A 19,842-nucleotide genomic window follows, 5' to 3' on the forward strand; every position below is an offset into this window, starting at 1 on the left:
ATAAGTCCTTCAATATTGGATTTGCTTTTTATTAGGCTATCCCCGTCTCATGACTCGGATTGCGGGTTAACCCAATTGACTCATTTCTCTCTCTTTTTTAATTGTTTTTTTTTTAAATTTCATCAATTAATATTGTGTTTGATTGAGAATTAGACTTTATGATTTTGTTTCAATTTGTTTTTCATTAAGTTATCCTAGTTTAATGACCCATAAATAGTGCTTAACGGTTGACTCAGGTTGACTTGACTTATTTTTTATTTCAAATTTTTAATTAAGGTTTTTACAAATTTTATCGTTCAACATTAGATCTGACAATGATGATTGAATTGAGTTTTATAATTTGTTTTGACTTTCTTTCTATGAGGTTATTTTAGTCTCAAGATCAAAGTTATGGATTTGACATGTTAACTTGAGTTAAATCATATCATTTTTTTAATTTTATTCTATAAGGTTGTCTCGGTTTGATGACCCGTGTAATCATTTGATGAATTGACTCATATTGTTTTTTTATGTTCTTTTTTAAATTGATTTCTTTCTTAATCTCATCATTTAATATTGAAATGCTTAGGGATTGAAATAAAGTAATTTGTTTCGATTTGATTTTTATGGGGTTATCTCAATCGTATGACTTGGGTTGTAAGCTTGACATGTTAACTCAAGTTATTTTTTAATTGAATTTTTTTTTCAATTTCATCATATAACATTGAGTTGATTGAAAATTAGACTTCATAATTTATTGTGATTTGCTTTTTTTAGGGTTATTATAATCTCATAACCCGAGTTACGAATTTGACATGTTAATCCGAGTTGACTCATGTCAATCCAATATATTATTATTTTAATGTTAAGAAAAGATATCATCTTGAAATGTTGTTTAGTCAAATATTGTTTTTACGAGTAGTATATGTTGTTTTTGAACTTATAAAGTCAACCGAGTTATATTGAGTAAATTTTTATATAATTTTTTTTTGTTAGAAAAAAAATATTAGCAATATATAAATAAATTTTTTACATTCAAGAAAATTTTAACTTTACCAAGTGAAAAACAATCCTCTAGTGTTATATTACATATAATAATGTTTTTTAATCTAAATTTAAAATTAAATTAATTTAAAATATAAATTGTAATTTTTAAAGGAAATGAGATAAAATAAAAAAATAACTAAACTACATTTAAGAATATTAGTTACAAGGGAATTTATATTGAACAGTTGAGATTGCTCTAAAAATGATCCAAAGGCTTCTACTTCATGCTATATACATATATTCTTCTGTGTTGCTGCTGCAGTTCAGTAGGGTTTACAATCAGAGTTCCCCAATCAGTGATTTTTAAACTAGAGAACTAAATTGGATTGGATTTCTCTGAATCTGATATCAAACATCCCTGAAAATTAATAAAAAAAGAAAAAGAAAAAAATGTTGATTCAACTTCCTCGGCTGACAAGCTCTCTCAGAAGCCCCTTCGATATCGACCAAGCCTATCTCCAGAGAAAAGTCCTCCTTCAAAACTACCTCAAGAAGCCTAACAAGTATATGCCAGTACTTTTTTCCCCCTAAATTGAATTAATATTGTTTTAAATTTATGTTGATTTTTCTTTTTTTCTTTTTTTCTTTGGCTTGATTAGTACTGCAAACTCGCTTCATGAATCAGAACTCGCGAGGAAGATTATTGATGGATGGGAAGAAGGTAGTGTTTGTCATATAAATATTTATAGGAATTTCTTGTAACATTTGATATAATAAGATGATTTTTAAAGTTGATTGGGAATTTGTGGAGCAGCCTCAACCGAAGTGCGACAAGCGTACAGGCAATTTATTGGAGGAGTTGTGGAGCTGATAGATGGAGAGGTGCAATCAGAGGAGTTCCGCGAGGTGGCATTGAATGTGTACCGCATATTTGGGGAAGAGGAGAGTGCCGACAGCAGCTTTACCCAAAAGAAGTAATAACTTGATTCTCCAATACCAATAGAAACACTTTTGTTTTGTTTTTTTGAGTCTGTGGTGTGCATGAGTTGAGTGCATCGGATTTTGTTTATGCTTCCTAATGAGATGGTGACCGGAATTCAGCAATTGTTGTTACTCGTTCAAATGCAGGTCGAAATTGCAGAAACTTATTGGTCATGCAGTTTCAGATGCTAGGTTGCAGAAAGTTGCCGCTCTATCACAGAGGCTTTATGGTTTGCAACCAAGAAACTCTGGAGCTGCACTTATTGTAGAAAGTCATGGCAATGGGAATGGGGATGATCTAGAGTTTGGTGCTGACCTTGCTTTCCAAGCGCCAGCTAGGTTTCTGGTGGATACTAGTTTGGAGGATGGTGAACTGTTGGGTGAGGAAAGTGCTGCTCCTCTTTCCATGTTTCATGATGGATGGTATGATCATGGTGACCCGGGACAAAATCATTCTACTACTGATGGTGGAAATTTCGATTTAAGTTGGTTAAGAGATGCATGTGACCAGATAGTTGGAGAAAGTACTTCACAGCTTTCCCAAGATGATCTTCCAATGGCTATATGCCGTGTACTTGATTCAGACAAGCCCGGTGAGGAGGTACTAGTTTATAGTTATTATGTTCGTAAGCTATGGATGTCGGTTTTAGCATGGCAACCTAATTCTTATTTACTTCTTTCCCCCTTTTAGATAGCCGGTGATTTATTGGATCTTGTCGGGGATAGTGCTTTCGAAATTGTACAAGACCTCATACTGGTATGCTAACTATTGCTCTAGTTTCGCATTATTATCCAGTAAATCATGAAATTACAAATTACAATTAAAAATTAAAATTAAAAAATAAACTAAAATGTGTTGTCATTATACTGTTCATGTTGATGTTCATGTTCATGTTCATGATTGACTGCACGGTCTCACATTTCACTTTAGATTAGAACAATTCTCTTTCTCTGAATTTTTATTTTGGTTCTCAAACTTTTTTCCCTTCATTGCATCCTTTTGAGCCCAATTGAAACCTAATTGTTTTTTATTTTTTAAGAAAGGGTGAAATTGAAAGATAGAAGATCAAAGTAAACAAAACAGGGAAAATAGATGGCAACTTTGAATTTCATATCAAAAGATCAATTTGGTCGCCATACTTTTTAGTTAATAAATTATCGGTCCCTTTAGTTATTGGAAATTCAATTGTCATAAAAAAACTTTTTTTCCTCATTGTTAGTCTCTAGTTTATGAGAGGAGAGGGAAAGTTATCCGAATTCGGTGTAGAGAGAGAAAATCATCGTTGATACAAATTTTGACCACCAAAATAGTTGATTTTGGTCTCAATGAGTTCCATTTAATGAGAGGAGTTTAATAATGGTTGATTAGAACCTTAATATTGCAAAAAAAAAAAAGAAGATCGAAAGGAAGAAATATTTTACACGGTTTGATTTTGTGTTTTTGGATGGTTTTTCGGGTTTCTTACGTTGATAAATTGGCTTCTAGATATTATAAGGGTGTTTATAAGGTGTTTTTTTAATTAAAATGGGTTGAAAAAGGGTTTGTAGGGCACAAAATATTCTGCCATGATTTTCCAACCATTGTAGTGGTGGTTAGAATCCATGTAGATAAGCAACATGTCGTCTGATTATTTTTTTATTTTAAAAAAGGGGCAAATAACCTGTAGTTCACCCTTTATAAAGATAAAAAAAAAATAAAACTAGGCCTAGACACGTGGGGTAGGCCTAGGGTCTTTTTTTGACTTTTTTGTTTTATATATTTTTTATTGTATATTTAGGTAAAAAAAAATTAAACCCGATTAAGTCCATCACTTAAGTTGCATGTTTGACTAGTTAAGCCATAATGTCCGAGTTGATCTATCATTTCAATATTTTCTTAAAAATAATATGCCATATTGAATTTTTTTTTCAAGCATTTAGCTTATTTCAAATTTGTCTTCGTGATGTGTTTGATTTTTTTTTTTCCTATAGGATTAATTGTTTAAAATTGTTTTTTACATGATTGTCACGGTCCCCGTCACGGGTGTTGTAGGTTAACCTAAATTGACTCAGGTCGCTTTAATGTCACCATGTACTTTTTTTTTTTTCCTAAAAGAAGTCATCTTGTAATTTTTTTCTTTTAATTTGTTTTTTTTCCAGTTTCATCCTTTAGCTTTGTTTTTTTTTATCCTATATTTAGGTTAAAAAAATCAACTTAATAAATAAATAAATTATCAAACCCAATGGATTTCAAGACCCGAATCGCGGGCTTGGTAGGTTAGGCTACAAAGCTTGGGTCAATCAAATATGTTGGAGGCTCAATTGTTTTTGAAAAAAAAGATGCTACACTGAAAGTTTTTTACACATTTGGTTTATTTTGTATTTGTCTTCATGATATGTTTTGTTTTGGTTTCTGTTTGATTAATTGGTTTCGATTTGCTTTTTACAGAGTTATTTTGTCCTCTTGAATATATTTTTTTTAAAAATCCATACCAAATTGTTATTGGTCATCCAGGTTGCGGGTTTAATGATGTAGCTTAAAAATTTCCTGCAATCTTGATTTTTTTTAAACATTTCAAAAAAACTTGGTTCGACCCGAAGCGCTGGTCAGTGGACTTGTTTGTTTCTCTTTGCTGATATATGATGTATGATGCTTCCTTGAGAAGTTAGAACATTGCTGTTCTAAGTTTATACAGAAGGTCATTATAGATTAATTTCATCTGAAATCAATGCAATGCCTTCTACTGAATTGTGACTCCCTATTGGGTTCATCTTTAATCTATCACGACCTGTAATTTTGTATGGTATCACTCTTCTGGGTTTCTAGTATGTTTGTCAGTGAGAGATGCACACTAAATTGCTGGAACAACTTGATTGGAAATAATGCATATGTTATGTTTCTTAAATTATTATTTCCCTATCTGTCTCTTTCTTTTGATTATTTGATGGTTCAATTTCAAACAAACCTATCACTTATTTCTCTGGGGCTATATTTGAAAGTTTCTATTACTTTTTCCCCAGCATCGCAAGGAACTTGTTGATGCTATCCATCGTGGATTGTCTCTACTTAAATCAGATAAAACGGCCTCAAACACTCAATCACGCATGCCTAGTTATGGTACTCAGGTACAAAAAGAGTTATATAATTATGTCATTAATTTTTCTGCAAGTAGTGACATATCAACTTCTTTTTTTAGGTTACCATCCAAACAGAATCTGCGAAGCAAATTGATAAACTCCGGCGCAAGGAAGAAAAGCGAAATAGACGTGGAACAGAACATGGGGTTGAGAGTGATGTGGCAGTTGCAAGTTTTTCATCTTTACTTCAAGCAAGTGAGAGGAAAAACCCATTTGACAATCTTATTGGGTCTGGACCAGGACCCCATTCATTGTTGGTGACTGCTCTTCCGCAAGGTACTGTCAGGAAACATTACAAGGGGTATGAGGAAGTCATTATCCCCCCAACACCAACCACAGAAATGAAACCTGGAGAAAAGCTGGTAATTTCTTGTGGTGTAGATTAATCTCTTTCATGATATATTGTGAAGATATTCTGTGCATTCTTGCTTCTGTTTTCCTTGATAGTGATAACTGTATGTCCTGTTGGTGATATTGGAACTACAGGTGTTTTTCACAAAAGAGAGGAAAGAAAAAAGATAACAATAGAAAGAAATACAGTTGATTATCATTGTCTGGCAAAATAAGATAGTTGAAGTAATTCTCTTTGCTTATTATTATGTCTAGAAACAAATGTTGAGATGATTGTTACAATATCTGAACGATACTTTGTCATTTAGAGCATTTGTTTTTTGTATTGATGATGAGAGGAATCATTCCATTTCTTTTTCTGGCAAGCTTCATGTTGGCCTCTTAATTTAGGTCCATTTGATAGCTGTAAGAACCAATTTATGAATACCCCTTCCATTCTCAAACTGTATTGATACTGAGGAAAATGTATGAGCTTCAAGCTGCCAAGAGAAATTGTTTGCATTTCATTTTCCCAATTTTCTTGCAAAAGTGATACTAAGTATTAATCATTGATTTGCAACAACAGTGCTTGCTTCGATTTGAAGAATATACACTTGTTTTTCCCAAGGATAGACTGTTTGAAGAAACCAGGCATCACTTTTCGAACTCTTAGAAGTTTAACTGTTCTGAACTCCTAGATTTCTACACTTTACCAGAGGATGGAAGGTGGTGATTTGTCACATATAAGTAATCACTAATGACATGACAACTGAAACACTCTCCAGAAGTGTTGTCGCCATGCTTTAGATGTTTTCTGGATTTTGGATGTTTGCATTTGATAAGAACTCAGGACTACAATATGGACGCATTGGAAGAGGCTTTATGCACTTGCAGGTTGGAAAACTGGGACCTTCTTCAAGAGAGGGCAGTTGTCAAGGACTTGGAAGCTTTTTATGGTAGCTAAATGAAATCTGTGCACCTTCTTGTGTAGAAGATTAATGATAAGTAGTGTGTTACTCTGGGGGTTGCAGGATAAAGTTGTTTAGTGACAGGACAGTTTGTGATAATGGTGTCTCTCTTTAGGGTGGGTATGGTGATTCATTGTGGAACACTTACTGCTTAATTCTCATTTGCTTGTGTTGCTCTCTGTATCTCTCTTTTTCTCTGCATTGCTTGTTCCAGGAAGGTTGCTGTTACTCTAGTAGTATGCTGCTCATTGATATTGATTTGTCCCTCACAATGTTTCTTTCATCTTGATATTTTGTTAGATTGAGATAAAGGAGTTGGATGACTTTGCTCAAGCTGCTTTTCATGGCTATAAATCTCTAAACCGGATACAGAGCTGGATATTTCAAACCGTCTATTACACTAACGAGAATATACTTGTGAGTAATCTGTTCTGTGGTTAACATTTAATCATTTTAGCAACTAGGTTAATTATGTATTACTGATCTGTAAAGCCTTTCTTTATGGCAGCCAGTTATGTAAAGCCATGTATTACTACATTTATTTTATTTCATTTCAAGTCTGTGGACCCCTAGCACATAGAGTTTTCCTACTTTTAGTTTCAGTCTCAAAATATAGTCATTTTCATTCTTCTATCTGGGTGAATAAACTAGAGATGGAGGATTGCCAAACTGTAATGGCTTAATATGAGTAGTGGGATTTTTTATGGAAAAGGGGGGAGGGGGGTTAAGAGTGGGGAGATAAAGTAAAGTTGGAGCTTCAGTTATGGTTCAAATAGTTTAAGAATAAATGATAATCTGAAACTAAAATTTGAAGTTCTATGTTTCTAAGAACCTATGAATTGAATGATTTTAGATGTTTATGACAGAATTGGTTTTTGATGTCAATGGGGAGATCCAGCTGAAGAGATAGGTTGTTCTTGATGGCAAAGCAATATATGGCTTTTACTCACTGCTTGTTATAAAGCACGATCAACCATATGTTTGGATTCATTGCATGAAGGATTGCTTTTAGAATGTCTGAAGTTTCTTTGTATTTGCAGGTTTGTGCACCGACAGGAGCTGGCAAAACAAACATAGCTATGATCTCTGTTCTACATGAGGTATTTGATCAATGGGCTAATACTGTCTTGTGTTTTTGTTTGAGACTTTGGGCAGACTGCTTATGGTTTACTAGAGAGGGGCTGTATGGTGCCACATGAGTGGGAGCAATTTCTTTTAATGCCTCTTAGATTTATCACCTTATTTTTTTTGATCAGTAATACCATATTCACATGGACGATTCTATTCTTTTGGTTGGTTTTTTTTCCTCTATAAGTTACTGGTTGTTTAAAAGTTTGTCCTATAGTGATATTGTTGATATCAAGTTTCTTTTTTTTTTGGTGTACAACATATGATATTTTTGATCTTTCTTAAACAATTGAAAGTGTATCTAAAATACTGCACAGGATGATATATATATTTGAAATTTATGTGGTTAGTAAGTTGGCCTCTTCTTCTTCTTCTTCATTTATTTATGTCTTCAGATTGGACAGCACTTCAAGGATGGGTACTTGCACAAAGATGAATTTAAGATAGTTTATGTTGCTCCTATGAAGGTATAGCCCACCTGTAAGACATATATTGTCCCCTTCTGTGTGTGTGTTTAGGGTAAAGAAGGGGGTGGGGGGTGTTGGTTTTGTTATTAACTTCTTGGATCTTCCTTTTCTTTTCAGGCGTTAGCTGCAGAGGTCACATCAACATTTAGCCATCGCTTATCTCCATTGAACATGACTGTGAGAGAACTTACTGGGGACATGCAACTGTCTAAGAGTGAACTTGAAGAGACTCAGGTTTTATTTCTTTCAATTGTTTTGTGCTTTAATGCAGTAACTGCATGCATTCTATAATGGTTTCTCTCTTTGACTTTCTCTGAATCAGATGATAGTGACAACACCTGAGAAATGGGATGTCATCACTCGTAAGAGCAGTGATATGTCTCTCTCAATGCTGGTGAAGCTCTTAATTATTGATGAAGTACATCTTTTGAATGATGATAGAGGCCCTGTGATAGAGGCACTAGTTGCCAGGACTCTGCGACAGGTGAAATTTTCTTGAACCATCATTGCATTGTAATTTTGAAAAGTACTTCCCTGTGATCATATTCATCTGTGGGATTATTTCTATCAAATTCTTTGTAATTTGGCAATGCTTCACTGTAAAATGATACACTGTCTTTTTTTCTTCCCTTTGATAGCTTTTGCCTATTTTAACCGCAGTATTGCAAATTGTATGCATTAGTACCTTGATTTTGTTTATGTTGAGACTATTTTAGTCATGGCTGGAATGTAATTTTCATATTTGTATGTATGTGCTAGAGAATTCCTTATTGATGTTACTCCACTAACATTCTTTCAAATCTTTCATATCATTATAAACCCTTGTACGAGTGGGTGGAGAACTGACCAGTCTTTTCTTTCCGTCTCCTTTTCCTGTTTTGGGTGACAGGTTGAGTCAACACAGACAATGATACGCATTGTTGGACTTTCAGCCACTCTACCCAATTACCTGGAGGTCTTCTCTACAATATAGTTGAAACTTTCTTGTATATATTTCAGAGCTATTATCCAAATCTTTAAATCTTTAATCGTGAATTTTCCTAGGTTGCTCAATTTCTCAGAGTGAGTCCAGAGACAGGTCTCTTCTTCTTTGATTCTAGTTATCGTCCAGTGCCTCTTGCCCAACAGTATATTGGAATTAGTGAGCAGAACTTTGCAGCTCGCAAGGACTTGCTGAATGAAATATGTTATAAAAAGGTATTTGTTTGTAGATGGACTCTCTTTGGAAGTTTATCAATCTTTACACTGAAAATTAATTGGAGCAATGTTACTCTTTGTTTCAGGTTGTTGATTCATTAAAGCAAGGTCATCAAGCAATGGTATTTGTTCATTCCAGGAAGGATACAGCAAAGACGGCTGAGAAACTGGTACATTCTTTTTTTTTTTTTTAACTTGTGACGTTTATTAATAACAGCTATTGCTTGTAAATGTTGTTGACATTTACTTGCTAGATCAGATTGATTGGTTTAGATGGCTTTCTTCTTTGACACTACTGGTTCTGCAGTTTTCTATTTTCATTTGTTATTTTTTTTCTCAGTTATCTACAAGTATTTTAATGTTTTCCTGATATTTACACGTGTCTTAATATCTATTTTTCATCTGCTGCTGGTGAATGATGGTCCACTGAGGAATAATCTTCTTTTATGATTTTTTTTATCGGTCAGTTACATGCACACACTATTTTCTTTCCTTTCCTTTTCTTTTTTTGGGTGGGGTGGGGGGTGCTGGGTGGGGTGGTGGTGTTTTGCGAGTTAGCTATCCTGACTGACTTACAATTAGACACCAGAACTATCAACTGCGCATTTGGATGAGACAGAATATTATGACAACCAATGAATGATGATATTATGATAAAATTTGCATGATCCTGTCTGTATTGGATTATAGATATGTAAGTTGACAATGTATTTCATCTGAATTTTATGAAGAACCTTCCCATCCTACTTAATTTCTGATTTCTAATTCTTCTCGGAAAACCACCGATGCCTCCAAAGTTTAGCCTTTTATCTAGACTGGGGTTATTAGTAAGATTAACACCAATGACTTGTTGCATGTTGGGAGGCTTCATAAGTTGAGGATGTCAATCTTGGGCCTCCATTTTAATATTTGTAATCCTGTTTTAGTGGAAATTCTCAAAGCCATCTGGTTCTTCATTGTCAAATTTGTGGGAAATGTAAGTAGGCTATTTGGTATTGAAGGTGATACTCGGTGATCCTGGGTGGGATGTTAAATTTGTTGCCAGTTTGTTTCATGGGTATCTGTATGAAAAATTACAAGGCTGTACAGTCAATCCCATTTTGGCAGTTACATGATGTGTTTGAATGGAGATAAATGCTATAATTTTGTAAGGATCACTTTTCCTTGACAATTTTCTTGTGACAGGATACTGTTTCTTGCATCTTTGTGGTTCAGGATTTTGGGGATGTTACCTAGCTAACATCAAGCAAGACTGGAGTGCTATTTTATTTCAGTTTGATATTCTTCTTGCCTGGTTGGGAGGATATGCTATCTTGAAGTGTTTCATGTACATCCTTTCTCATTAATAATGCAGTCATCCTTTGACTGAGAAATTAAGGAACAGGTCTTGCAACACTTTGATTTGTGGAGTGTCAACGTGTATCGATGTCTAAACTCAATACTCATTAAGTCATGGAAACAGAAACTTATGCCTCCACAGATATACATGGAGAATGTGTATGTTTTGACCAATATTGGTGCACAGTCATAGTTGTTAACAATATATTTTACAGGTTGAACTTGCACGGAATAATGAAGATGTAGAGCTCTTTAGAAATGATGAACATCCACAATTTGCCTTGTTCAAGGTGGGAACTGATGTATTTCGTTTTTTTTTCTTGGTGCTTGTGAGGTTTATGACATTAATAGCTATCAAATTTATGCATTTCAGAAAGAAGTCATGAAGTCCAGAAACAAAGATCTTGTTGAACTCTTTGGAAGTGGGATTGGTGTTCATCATGCTGGGATGCTAAGAGCTGACCGAGGTCTAACTGAACGGCTTTTCTCTGGTGGACTTTTGAAGGTAGTGTTCTGCTTTGCGCTTTGAAATTTTGCCTAACATCTTTGCTGAAATTAGATCATTTTCTGTTCTAGGTACTTGTTTGCACAGCAACTTTGGCATGGGGTGTAAATCTACCTGCTCACACTGTTGTGATTAAGGTTTGTGCTCATTATCAGGCCATGTATGTTCATTGGTTTTACTGTTGCCTAAATTCAATCCTTTCTGCAACCGTTTTCCATAGCTGCAACCATAGACAAAATGAAATCAATCTCAATGTATGTAAAGTCACCGACCCGTTTGGCATTGTATTAGCTTTTGCTTTTCAAAGTGCTTTTCACCTAATAAAGCATCAAATTGATGCTTTTTAGATGTTTTTCAATGATTTTTATGTGTTAGTGTCAAAATGCTTTTAAAAAATATCATTTTAATATATTTTCAATTGAAAAGCACTTTTGAAAAACACCCTGCACCACAATACCAAATACCTGCTGCTTATTTGAAATTCGTAACTTAAAAGACAATTGGTATCTTATTAGTTAGAGAAAGTAAGTGAGCCTTTCCTTAAAAAAAAAGTAGAAATCACACTTGGAAGTAAAATTTCATTTCAACCAATTGAACTAAAACCTTTGAATTGATATTAATGCAACATCTCATTCGACATGTGGCTCATTAAAGTAAATATCAAAGTGACATTGTTTGATAACAGAAAATGCATTGATTGCAATGCTATGCGCTTGAAGTTGTTCTTCATACTGGCTAGTTTCAGGAATACAATGCATAAGATAGCGTTTTTACATTGATAAATCTCTGATATAGTTTTCATTTGCATTCCTCTTTCTATTAACCATTCTGATGTTATTCTCCAGGGGACCCAGTTATATGATCCAAAGGCTGGTGGGTGGCGTGACATAGGCATGCTTGATGTTATGCAGGTTAGACTCGGAGGAAATGGATCTAATTTCTTTCTTGCTTATTATCGGGGTCTTGTCTTTTTACAGTTCTCATGATTTCATTGTATACAGATCTTTGGAAGGGCTGGGAGACCTCAGTTTGACAAGAGTGGTGAAGGCATCATAATCACGTCCCATGAGAAACTGGCATACTATCTAAGGTTGCTGACATGTCAACTTCCTATAGAAAGTCAGGTAGTTATTTGTAGTTTGACTTCAGGATGTCCAAGCATAATATTAGACTCACATTATTGGTGTGCTACAGTTTCTAAATATGATTTGGAGTTGGGTTACTATGGAGTAGGTAACTTGGGTATCATCTTCCCTTGTCAACTCTGGAAGACCATCTTTTCGTTTGAAGTTTGGATTCTTTCACTTATGGCAAGGAACAACACAGATTATTGAACAGCTTAATACAAAATATGGACTATGTTTTACTTGTTTGGAGTCTATTCTCTCATGTCTGCTACAAGATTTTATGTGTAGCTTGTCTGCAAAATGAAGTTGTGTTCTGTATGCATCTACGCTATTTGATCTGATATTACATTTGTTGAATTGTGATGAAGATTTTCATATCTCGGTTTCTAGTAGATTGTAGTGACTCTGTTAATGAATATGGTTCAGGTATTTAATACTAGATGATAGTTACACTAACAGTAAAGCCACTATATTTGCAATCATTACAAACGGTTCTGGTTGCAAACTTATCCACCTAAATAAATTAAACCTCTTAATCAGTATGCTGGGTAAATCCTGGGTATGCATGAAGCATGCGGGAAAAAAGGTAACCTCATAATTTGGCAATTTGCACGGAAATATTATATCCTTAATTTGCTGCAGAGTTGGATGGTCTGACCATCTGTTGTTGAAGCCATGATGGAAATCTATTGAGTTCACAAGTTCTGTCTAGATAATGCAAATGGTTTATGTTGGGTTTTGCTATATGGTTTTCTGTGTGGTGATGGTTGCTTAAAATATCTTATATTCTGATTGTGCATTGAAATATATTCCATTTTTGCACTGATTCTATGTAGTTAAATGGCTGGTTCACATATTGGTTGTGATTTTTCCTTTGTGTTTGCAGTTTATTAGCTCTTTAAAAGATAATTTAAATGCTGAGGTGGCATTGGGTACTGTTACCAATGTCAAGGAAGCTTGTGCATGGCTTGGTTACACATATCTTTTTATCAGGATGAGGCAGAATCCTCTGGCATATGGTATCGGGTGGGATGAGGTATGTCATCTATTTTATTAAGTTCTACATCTACCCAACTGGCACTATCAGATCTCTACAAACAATGTTCACATGGTTCAACATGTTGGAATTGGGTATCTTTAACGATTTACTTGATATTTTAGGATGCATTTTCATTGCCCTTGAAGTAATTATCCATGTTGCAACTTGATTGTCTTGAGAGCACTTTCTCAAACTCACTTTTAAGGGTGGTCACTGGTTGGGCTTCAATAGAATTTTTAATGAACAATTGTGATATTGACCCATTATTGCCTTTAGGATAATCAATGAGACCTCCCAGGGGATGCAGGACATATTAATGGGCTGTTCTGGTACTGATTATAGTGTTAAGCTTGAACAGTGTTTTACACCAAAGAGAAGATTGCATCACACAATCAAAAGCATATGGCTGGAAATCTTATTCATAAAAGCCTTTTCTGAAAACAAAGCATACAAGCATTGGTATTTATAGACTCAACAACCTCTTAAAGCTTTATGTAGTTTGGATTCCTAATCCAACAAGAACTTAGACTCTTAAATAGGAAACATACTGGCTTGACTTCTTATAAGATCTTTTTCAGAACTACTATCGTGTTACATATTATTCCCAATAAAAATCTACTTAATTAAGGATTAATAAGAGAAGAAAACATAAAATAAAAGCCTAGGCCCCGAAAATTTCCACCTAATCTGGAATTTATAGATATTCCCTTGTCTACATTAACCACACAGAAATACAAGAAATCAGCTTGTTTTCTTGTCTACATCATCAGGTCTGGCTCATGCGAAAGCATATGGGATATGCTAGCAAATTACTATCATAGACTTTTGTGGCCTAATAAGTTCTGTGCTTCTACAATAATCCTAATTCCCTAGATATGCTAAATGGGTTCCTGAAATTGGTCGCACCAGTCCTTAGTTGTAGTTCCCAATTGAATCATCAATGAGACTAACATAAATTATTTTACCTGTGTCTAAGAGTTTCTTTTGCATATCAGCACCACAGACAAACAAAACTCAAGCGCTGGTGTATCTTTTATTCACCACAATTTTTAGCTAATTAAGAATCTTGAGCTACTGGTATAAATAAATTAAATCTGAAGAAGATAAGAGTTCCATAGACTTTGTATATAAGGTTAGCTAGATAATCAAGTTCCCAGGGGAGAAGTGAGGGAAGAAAGACTTATACGAAGGCCCCAAGTTCCCCTCTTGGATCGAGCTAGGGAGTTTCTTGAAAGGGACATTATGAGCCTCAAGATATGGCTGGAGACATCACAAAGAAGGGTGAGAGTTGAATTTTACAGATTTTGATGGTAGACTTGACACTACAACCTTCTCTAATTGGTTATCTGCAATTGAGGAGTATTTTGATTGGTATGATATCTGATGAGAGGCGTGTTTAAGCTTTGCTAAGATGAAGTTAGTAGGCTTAGCAAAAGTGTGGTGGACTGGTATTGAAGGTGATATCTAGGGTAGCCACCAATTGGCACTTGGCAAGAAATGAAGGCAAAACTTCAAGAAAAGTACTTATCTTCTGATTCCATGACAAGAATTACAAACAACTTGTCAATTCAAAACAAGGCAGCATTTCAGTTGCAGTGTATATGCAGAAATTTGATGAACTGAAGACGCAGAGTCAAATTATTGAAGATTCTCGTCTCACATTGACAAGGTTGAAGGGCTGACTGGAGAAGAGAACTACTTCAACAACCACTATATGGCATAACATGCATTTCAAGTGGCACTAGACATGGAAGAATACTTGAAAGTGCCAATTACCAGGAAATTGCAGCCTTAACCAAGGGATTCAATAATGCCAAGGGTGAAAGATAATTGACAAACTTTTCGGACAAATCCTACAACTTCTAATCAGCCTTATGATCCTAGAGGGAAGAGGCCATTGATAGAAGCACCTAAGAAGCCCAATGATCAAGACGCTTATTTCAAGTGTGGAGGTGAGGGCCATATGGGATATCAATGTTCCACTAAAGCCAACTTGCATATTGGAGGGGAGCATGAAGAGCTGAATCAAGCTGTTGAGGGAGAAGAAAATAGAGAAGACTTGGTGTATAATGATGATGATTTAGCTGATTTGGATGTAGATACTTATCTTACTATGGTAGTGAGATGTATACTAGCTGCTCATAAACATGGAAAGGTGCTCATAAACATGGAAAGGAAGATTGGAGAACAACTGCAATTTTTCAAATGTTAAGGAAAGAGTTACACAAGCTGGTCATTGATGGGGGAAGTTGTATGAATGTTGTTTCTGCCCCTACTGTGGGAAGAGTATAACTTCCCGCAAAACCCCATCCACAACCATATCAAGTAGCATGGATTGATAACACCATTATACTAGTAACCGAGTGTTTGGTTTCTAAATCTTATGATTAGTATAAGGATTCTATTTGGTGTTATAGTTCCTATGAATGTCACACACATACTCTTGGGTCACCAATGACTTTATGATCGTTCTCTGTCTCACTGTGGAGGAGAGAACACTTACCATTTCAATTGCAATGGTAAGGAAAATCACTCTTCATCATATGAGCACTGAAATCAAGAGGGCCTAGCAAGCTAAATGAAGGCACCAATTCAATTTATGTATGTGTGTAGATGGTCATGCAATCAATAATATAACTATCAAATACTGCTTTACAATCCCAAGGTTTGATGACATGATGAGTGGAGCTACCATATTTTCTAAGCTAGATCTTAACAGCGGTTATTGTCATATATATGTAAGCCCTTGGGATGAGTGGAAAACACTATTTAAGACAAAGGATGGCTTATATGAGTGGTTGGTCATGCCTTTTAGCTCATGCAATGCACCAAGCACCTTCATGTGAGTGATGACAAAGGTAATTCACCCTTTTCTTAGCAAATTTCTAGTTGTTTACTTTGATGCTATATTGGTTTATAACAAGTCTAAAGAGGATCACCTTTTCCACCTCCAAAAAGTAATGAAAGTTTTACAACAAGAAATTTTTATCAACATGAAGAAGGGCTCCTTCATGAGCTCCCGAGAGCTGTATTTTTAGGTTTCATTGTGTTGACAAGCAAATCCAGAGGAGGTTAAAGCTATTTTTGACTATCCTATCCCTACTACTTTACATTAGGCGAGGAGTTTTCATGGGCTAACAACATTTTATAAGGGTTTGTTCAAAATTTCAGCACTATAATGGCTCCAATAACTGTTTGCATGAAGAAAGGAAACTTTGTTTTGATAAAGACAACTTCAAAAACCTTTGAAGAAGTCAAAACAAAAATGATAAGGTTCCAATTTTAAAGCTGCTTGATTTCTCTAGAGTATTTAAAGTTTCTTGTGATGCTTCCCATGGAATTGGTGGTGTACTTTCTCAAGAAGGTCATTCAATAAATTTAGTGAAAAGCTATACAATGTCAAACAAAAATACTCCACCGACGACAAAATTTGATGCAATGGTGCAAATGTTACCCTATTGGTCATATTATCTCATTCACAAGGAGTTTGTTCTCAATTTTGACCATAAGGCTCTCGAGGACATCAATAACGAAAGAAAGTTGAACCTAAGACATGAAAAATGGGTTGAATTTCTACAAGCCTATACCTTTTTAATCAAATAGAAGGCTAGAACTGAAAATAAAAATGTTGATGCTCTTAGTTGAGTGTTATTTTTGGTTACCATTATGGCAATGAAGGCTGTGGGCTTTGAGCATTTGAAGAATGAGTACTCTAGATGCAAGGATTTCAACACTATATATACTGAGACATGAGCAGGAATGCAAAGACTTCTCTCTCCAAGATGGACATTTTGTTAAGGTAGCGTTTGAGATAAAAAGAGACAGAGATGGAGACAGTGGGATAGATGAGACATGTCTCACTATATGAACAAGTATATAAATTCACTCCAAAACTATTCTATAAGCAGCCAAATGCTGGCTTTAGCAGTGGTATGGAAGCGGCACACCGTGCTATCCCGGGTTGTTCAGTGTGTGTCAGTTAAGGGGCTTTGACGACCTTGGTTTCTTCTTTTCCCTCTTCTCTCTCTTCTCGGGATTCGAGTTAGGTCGCCAAAATTAAAAGGAGTCTTGTTATTTTTTTTGTATTAAATTTGGTCTTCATTATTTTTATTGTTATTTGTTTTCTTTTGAATTTTTTTTTATTGATTTTTTTTTTCAATTTCAGCTCGCAGCGTTTGGTTTTATTTATTTTTTATATCAAATTTAATCTTTATTCTTTTGATTGCTTTTTATTTTTTTTTTATCTTTAATTGATTTTTTTCAATTTCATCTCTTAACATTTGGTTTCCTTTTATTTTATCAAATTTGGTTATTTTTTAATTGATATTTGTTTTTTAGATTATTTTTTGATTTTTTTTCCAGTTGATTGAGAATTTAGCTTCGTGATTTTTTTGAGTTGGACCTCTATTGAGTTAGTCATGACCTTATGATTGGGTCCGAGTTTCAATGATTAGCCCAAATTGATTTCGGTCCTTTTTAGCTCATTTTTTAAAGTTGATATTTTTTTTTAAAATTTCATCATTCAACATTTGGTTGGTTGAGGATTGAGCTTCGTCATTTTTTTCAGTTTTCTTTATATGGGATTACACTAATCTCCTTTCCTGGGTCATGAGTTTTGCGGGTTAGTTTGGGTTGATTCAAGTATTTTTTTTGTCATTGCTTTTTTCCTAAAATTGATATTTTTATTCCAATTTTGCTGTTCAACATTGGATTGTTTGAGAATTAAGTTTCATAATTTTATTCAAATTTTTTTTAGCGGGATATCCAGGTCTCACGACCACGTCACGAATTTGGTAGCCTGACTTGCATGGACTTGGATTTGTTTTTTTTGTCCTTTTTTTAATTTGATTTTTTTTATCAATTTTTTCCTCTAACATTCATTCTGCTCGGAGGTTAATGTCTATTTTGTAATCACCTTTTCTTTTAATTTTTGCTTCTTTATCAAATGTGATCATCGAGGGACTATTTAAAAGTATTGAGGATATATTTTTGTAATATTGTCAAGCGTTATTTTTTTGAGTCAATATTTTTTTTTAATTTCGGTTTATTTGCTGTTGTTGCCTATTTGTTTTTATAATTATGTTATTAAATTAACCGAATTTATGGAATCCAATCAAGTTAATGGCCGAGTCTTGGATTTTTCTTGCTTCTCTAAAAATACTAGCGTGGCCTAGGCATTGTTTTTTTTATGTTGAGAAAACATTTGCCTGACCTGGGATGTAGTGCGTGCCACCAATCTAGCATATTTATGTTTGAGAACAATACTTTTGTTTGAGATCAAGATATATGAGAATTGCATAATAGAGTTTTTTTTTGGGAGTAACAAAACAATAACAATGGTTGAAGAGAGGTTTTGCGGACCAAGCGTAAAGCATGATGCTGCCAAGCTGGCAATCCAATGCCAAACTTGCCAATTGGCTAAAAGGAAGAGAAGAATATTGGTCTTTACATGCCTTTTTCTATTTCACATAAGCTTTTGGCAAGATCTAAGCATGGACTTTGTTCTTGGATTGCCAAGAACAATTCAAAGGCATGACTCTTATTTTGTACTCATCGATCACTTCTAAAAAATGACACATTTCATCTCTTATTCCAAGTGTGTGTTTGGTAAAGCTGTGCAAAATGCTTTTCAATTGAAAATATATTAAAATGAAATTATTTCATGTTTTTGATATTTTTTTGATATTTTTTAATTTTTTTTGATATTGGCATATCAAAACACCAAAAAAAGTATCAATTTGATGTTTTTTCAGGTGAAACACTTTGAACAACAGGTTGAACCAAAAAAACAAACATATTCTTTAAACAACTGATGCGGTTCATGCTGCAAAATTGTTCTTCTAAGAAGTGGTCAGACTTCATGGGCTTTCTCTAACTACTATCTCAGACAAAAAGTTTACAAGCTACTTTTGGAGAACCTTATGGCGATTAGTATAAACACAATTGAAATTCTTAGCTGCCTTTCTTTTTTAGATGGACAAACTGAGGTCACAGAATAACTATATGGGAGGGACTTGATGCTACCTATTGCAAAATTCAAATACAATAGATTCATTAATCGCACTTTGGCTGTAGCACATTTGAAGTTGTATTGGGTTTACAGCCAAGAAAGCCAATTGACTTGGTACCATTACCTGTTTCAGCCGGTACTAGTGCTGAAGAAAATTCATTTGTGGAGCATATTCTTGGCATACATGCTGATGTACATTTAAAAATTGCTTCAAGCAATAAGGGGTACAATAACTGAGTGGATTTGCATTGTCGACATGCTAAATTTGAAGCTGGAGATCAAGTTATGGTGCACATTTGGCTAAGAGGCTTTCCAACTAGCAAATACAAGAAGCTTCAATATACGAATATGGGCCCTTATAAGATTTTACAGAAGATTAGCTCTAATGCTTCTGTTTTGGACCTACCTAAAGATATTGGTGCGAGTAACATCTTCAACATTGAAGACCTCACTCTTTACCTAGGACATATAGATACTTCTTCCATAGATGCTCCAACACTCCAACCCCAGTTCCTATAATTCAAGAAGAAATTGAACACACTGTGGACAATAGTATTGTTTCAACTCGTATATGTTACGACCAAAAGTTTTTGGTGAAATGGAAGAACAAACTATTATTTGAATCTACTTGATTTTCGATGTGGAGTTTCAATGCCTAGACCATGATTT

General features: G+C 34.6%; 1 protein-coding gene across 3 annotated transcripts in view; it reads left to right on the top strand.

Annotated features, from left to right (window-relative positions):
- The first annotated feature begins 1,273 nt into the window (after positions 1 to 1,273).
- LOC133675911 (DExH-box ATP-dependent RNA helicase DExH14) overlaps positions 1,274 to 19,842 on the top strand; it is a 36,938-nt gene continuing 18,369 nt past the window's right edge. Inside the window, exons 1-21 of one of the 3 annotated variants that reach the window (XM_062097466.1) lie at positions 1,274 to 1,529; positions 1,626 to 1,687; positions 1,781 to 1,940; positions 2,095 to 2,548; positions 2,639 to 2,704; positions 4,948 to 5,052; positions 5,124 to 5,426; positions 6,663 to 6,779; positions 7,403 to 7,462; positions 7,886 to 7,957; positions 8,075 to 8,191; positions 8,280 to 8,441; positions 8,847 to 8,912; positions 9,002 to 9,154; positions 9,241 to 9,324; positions 10,708 to 10,782; positions 10,866 to 10,997; positions 11,069 to 11,134; positions 11,843 to 11,908; positions 11,999 to 12,121; positions 13,011 to 13,160. In XM_062097466.1, coding sequence (XP_061953450.1) covers positions 1,417 to 1,529; positions 1,626 to 1,687; positions 1,781 to 1,940; positions 2,095 to 2,548; positions 2,639 to 2,704; positions 4,948 to 5,052; positions 5,124 to 5,426; positions 6,663 to 6,779; positions 7,403 to 7,462; positions 7,886 to 7,957; positions 8,075 to 8,191; positions 8,280 to 8,441; positions 8,847 to 8,912; positions 9,002 to 9,154; positions 9,241 to 9,324; positions 10,708 to 10,782; positions 10,866 to 10,997; positions 11,069 to 11,134; positions 11,843 to 11,908; positions 11,999 to 12,121; positions 13,011 to 13,160 — 2,706 coding nt within the window. In that variant the 5' untranslated portion in view covers positions 1,274 to 1,416. Of the gene's footprint in view, positions 1,530 to 1,625; positions 1,688 to 1,780; positions 1,941 to 2,094; positions 2,549 to 2,638; positions 2,705 to 4,947; positions 5,053 to 5,123; positions 5,427 to 6,662; positions 6,780 to 7,402; positions 7,463 to 7,885; positions 7,958 to 8,074; positions 8,192 to 8,279; positions 8,442 to 8,846; positions 8,913 to 9,001; positions 9,155 to 9,240; positions 9,325 to 10,707; positions 10,783 to 10,865; positions 10,998 to 11,068; positions 11,135 to 11,842; positions 11,909 to 11,998; positions 12,122 to 13,010; positions 13,161 to 19,842 lie in introns of those variants that run through there. The other 2 variants (XM_062097464.1, XM_062097465.1) reach the window with 2 other exon arrangements.

Source organism: Populus nigra, chromosome 16 (assembly GCF_951802175.1).
Source record: "Populus nigra chromosome 16, ddPopNigr1.1, whole genome shotgun sequence".
In the NCBI taxonomy this organism is placed as follows: Eukaryota; Viridiplantae; Streptophyta; class Magnoliopsida; order Malpighiales; family Salicaceae; genus Populus; species Populus nigra.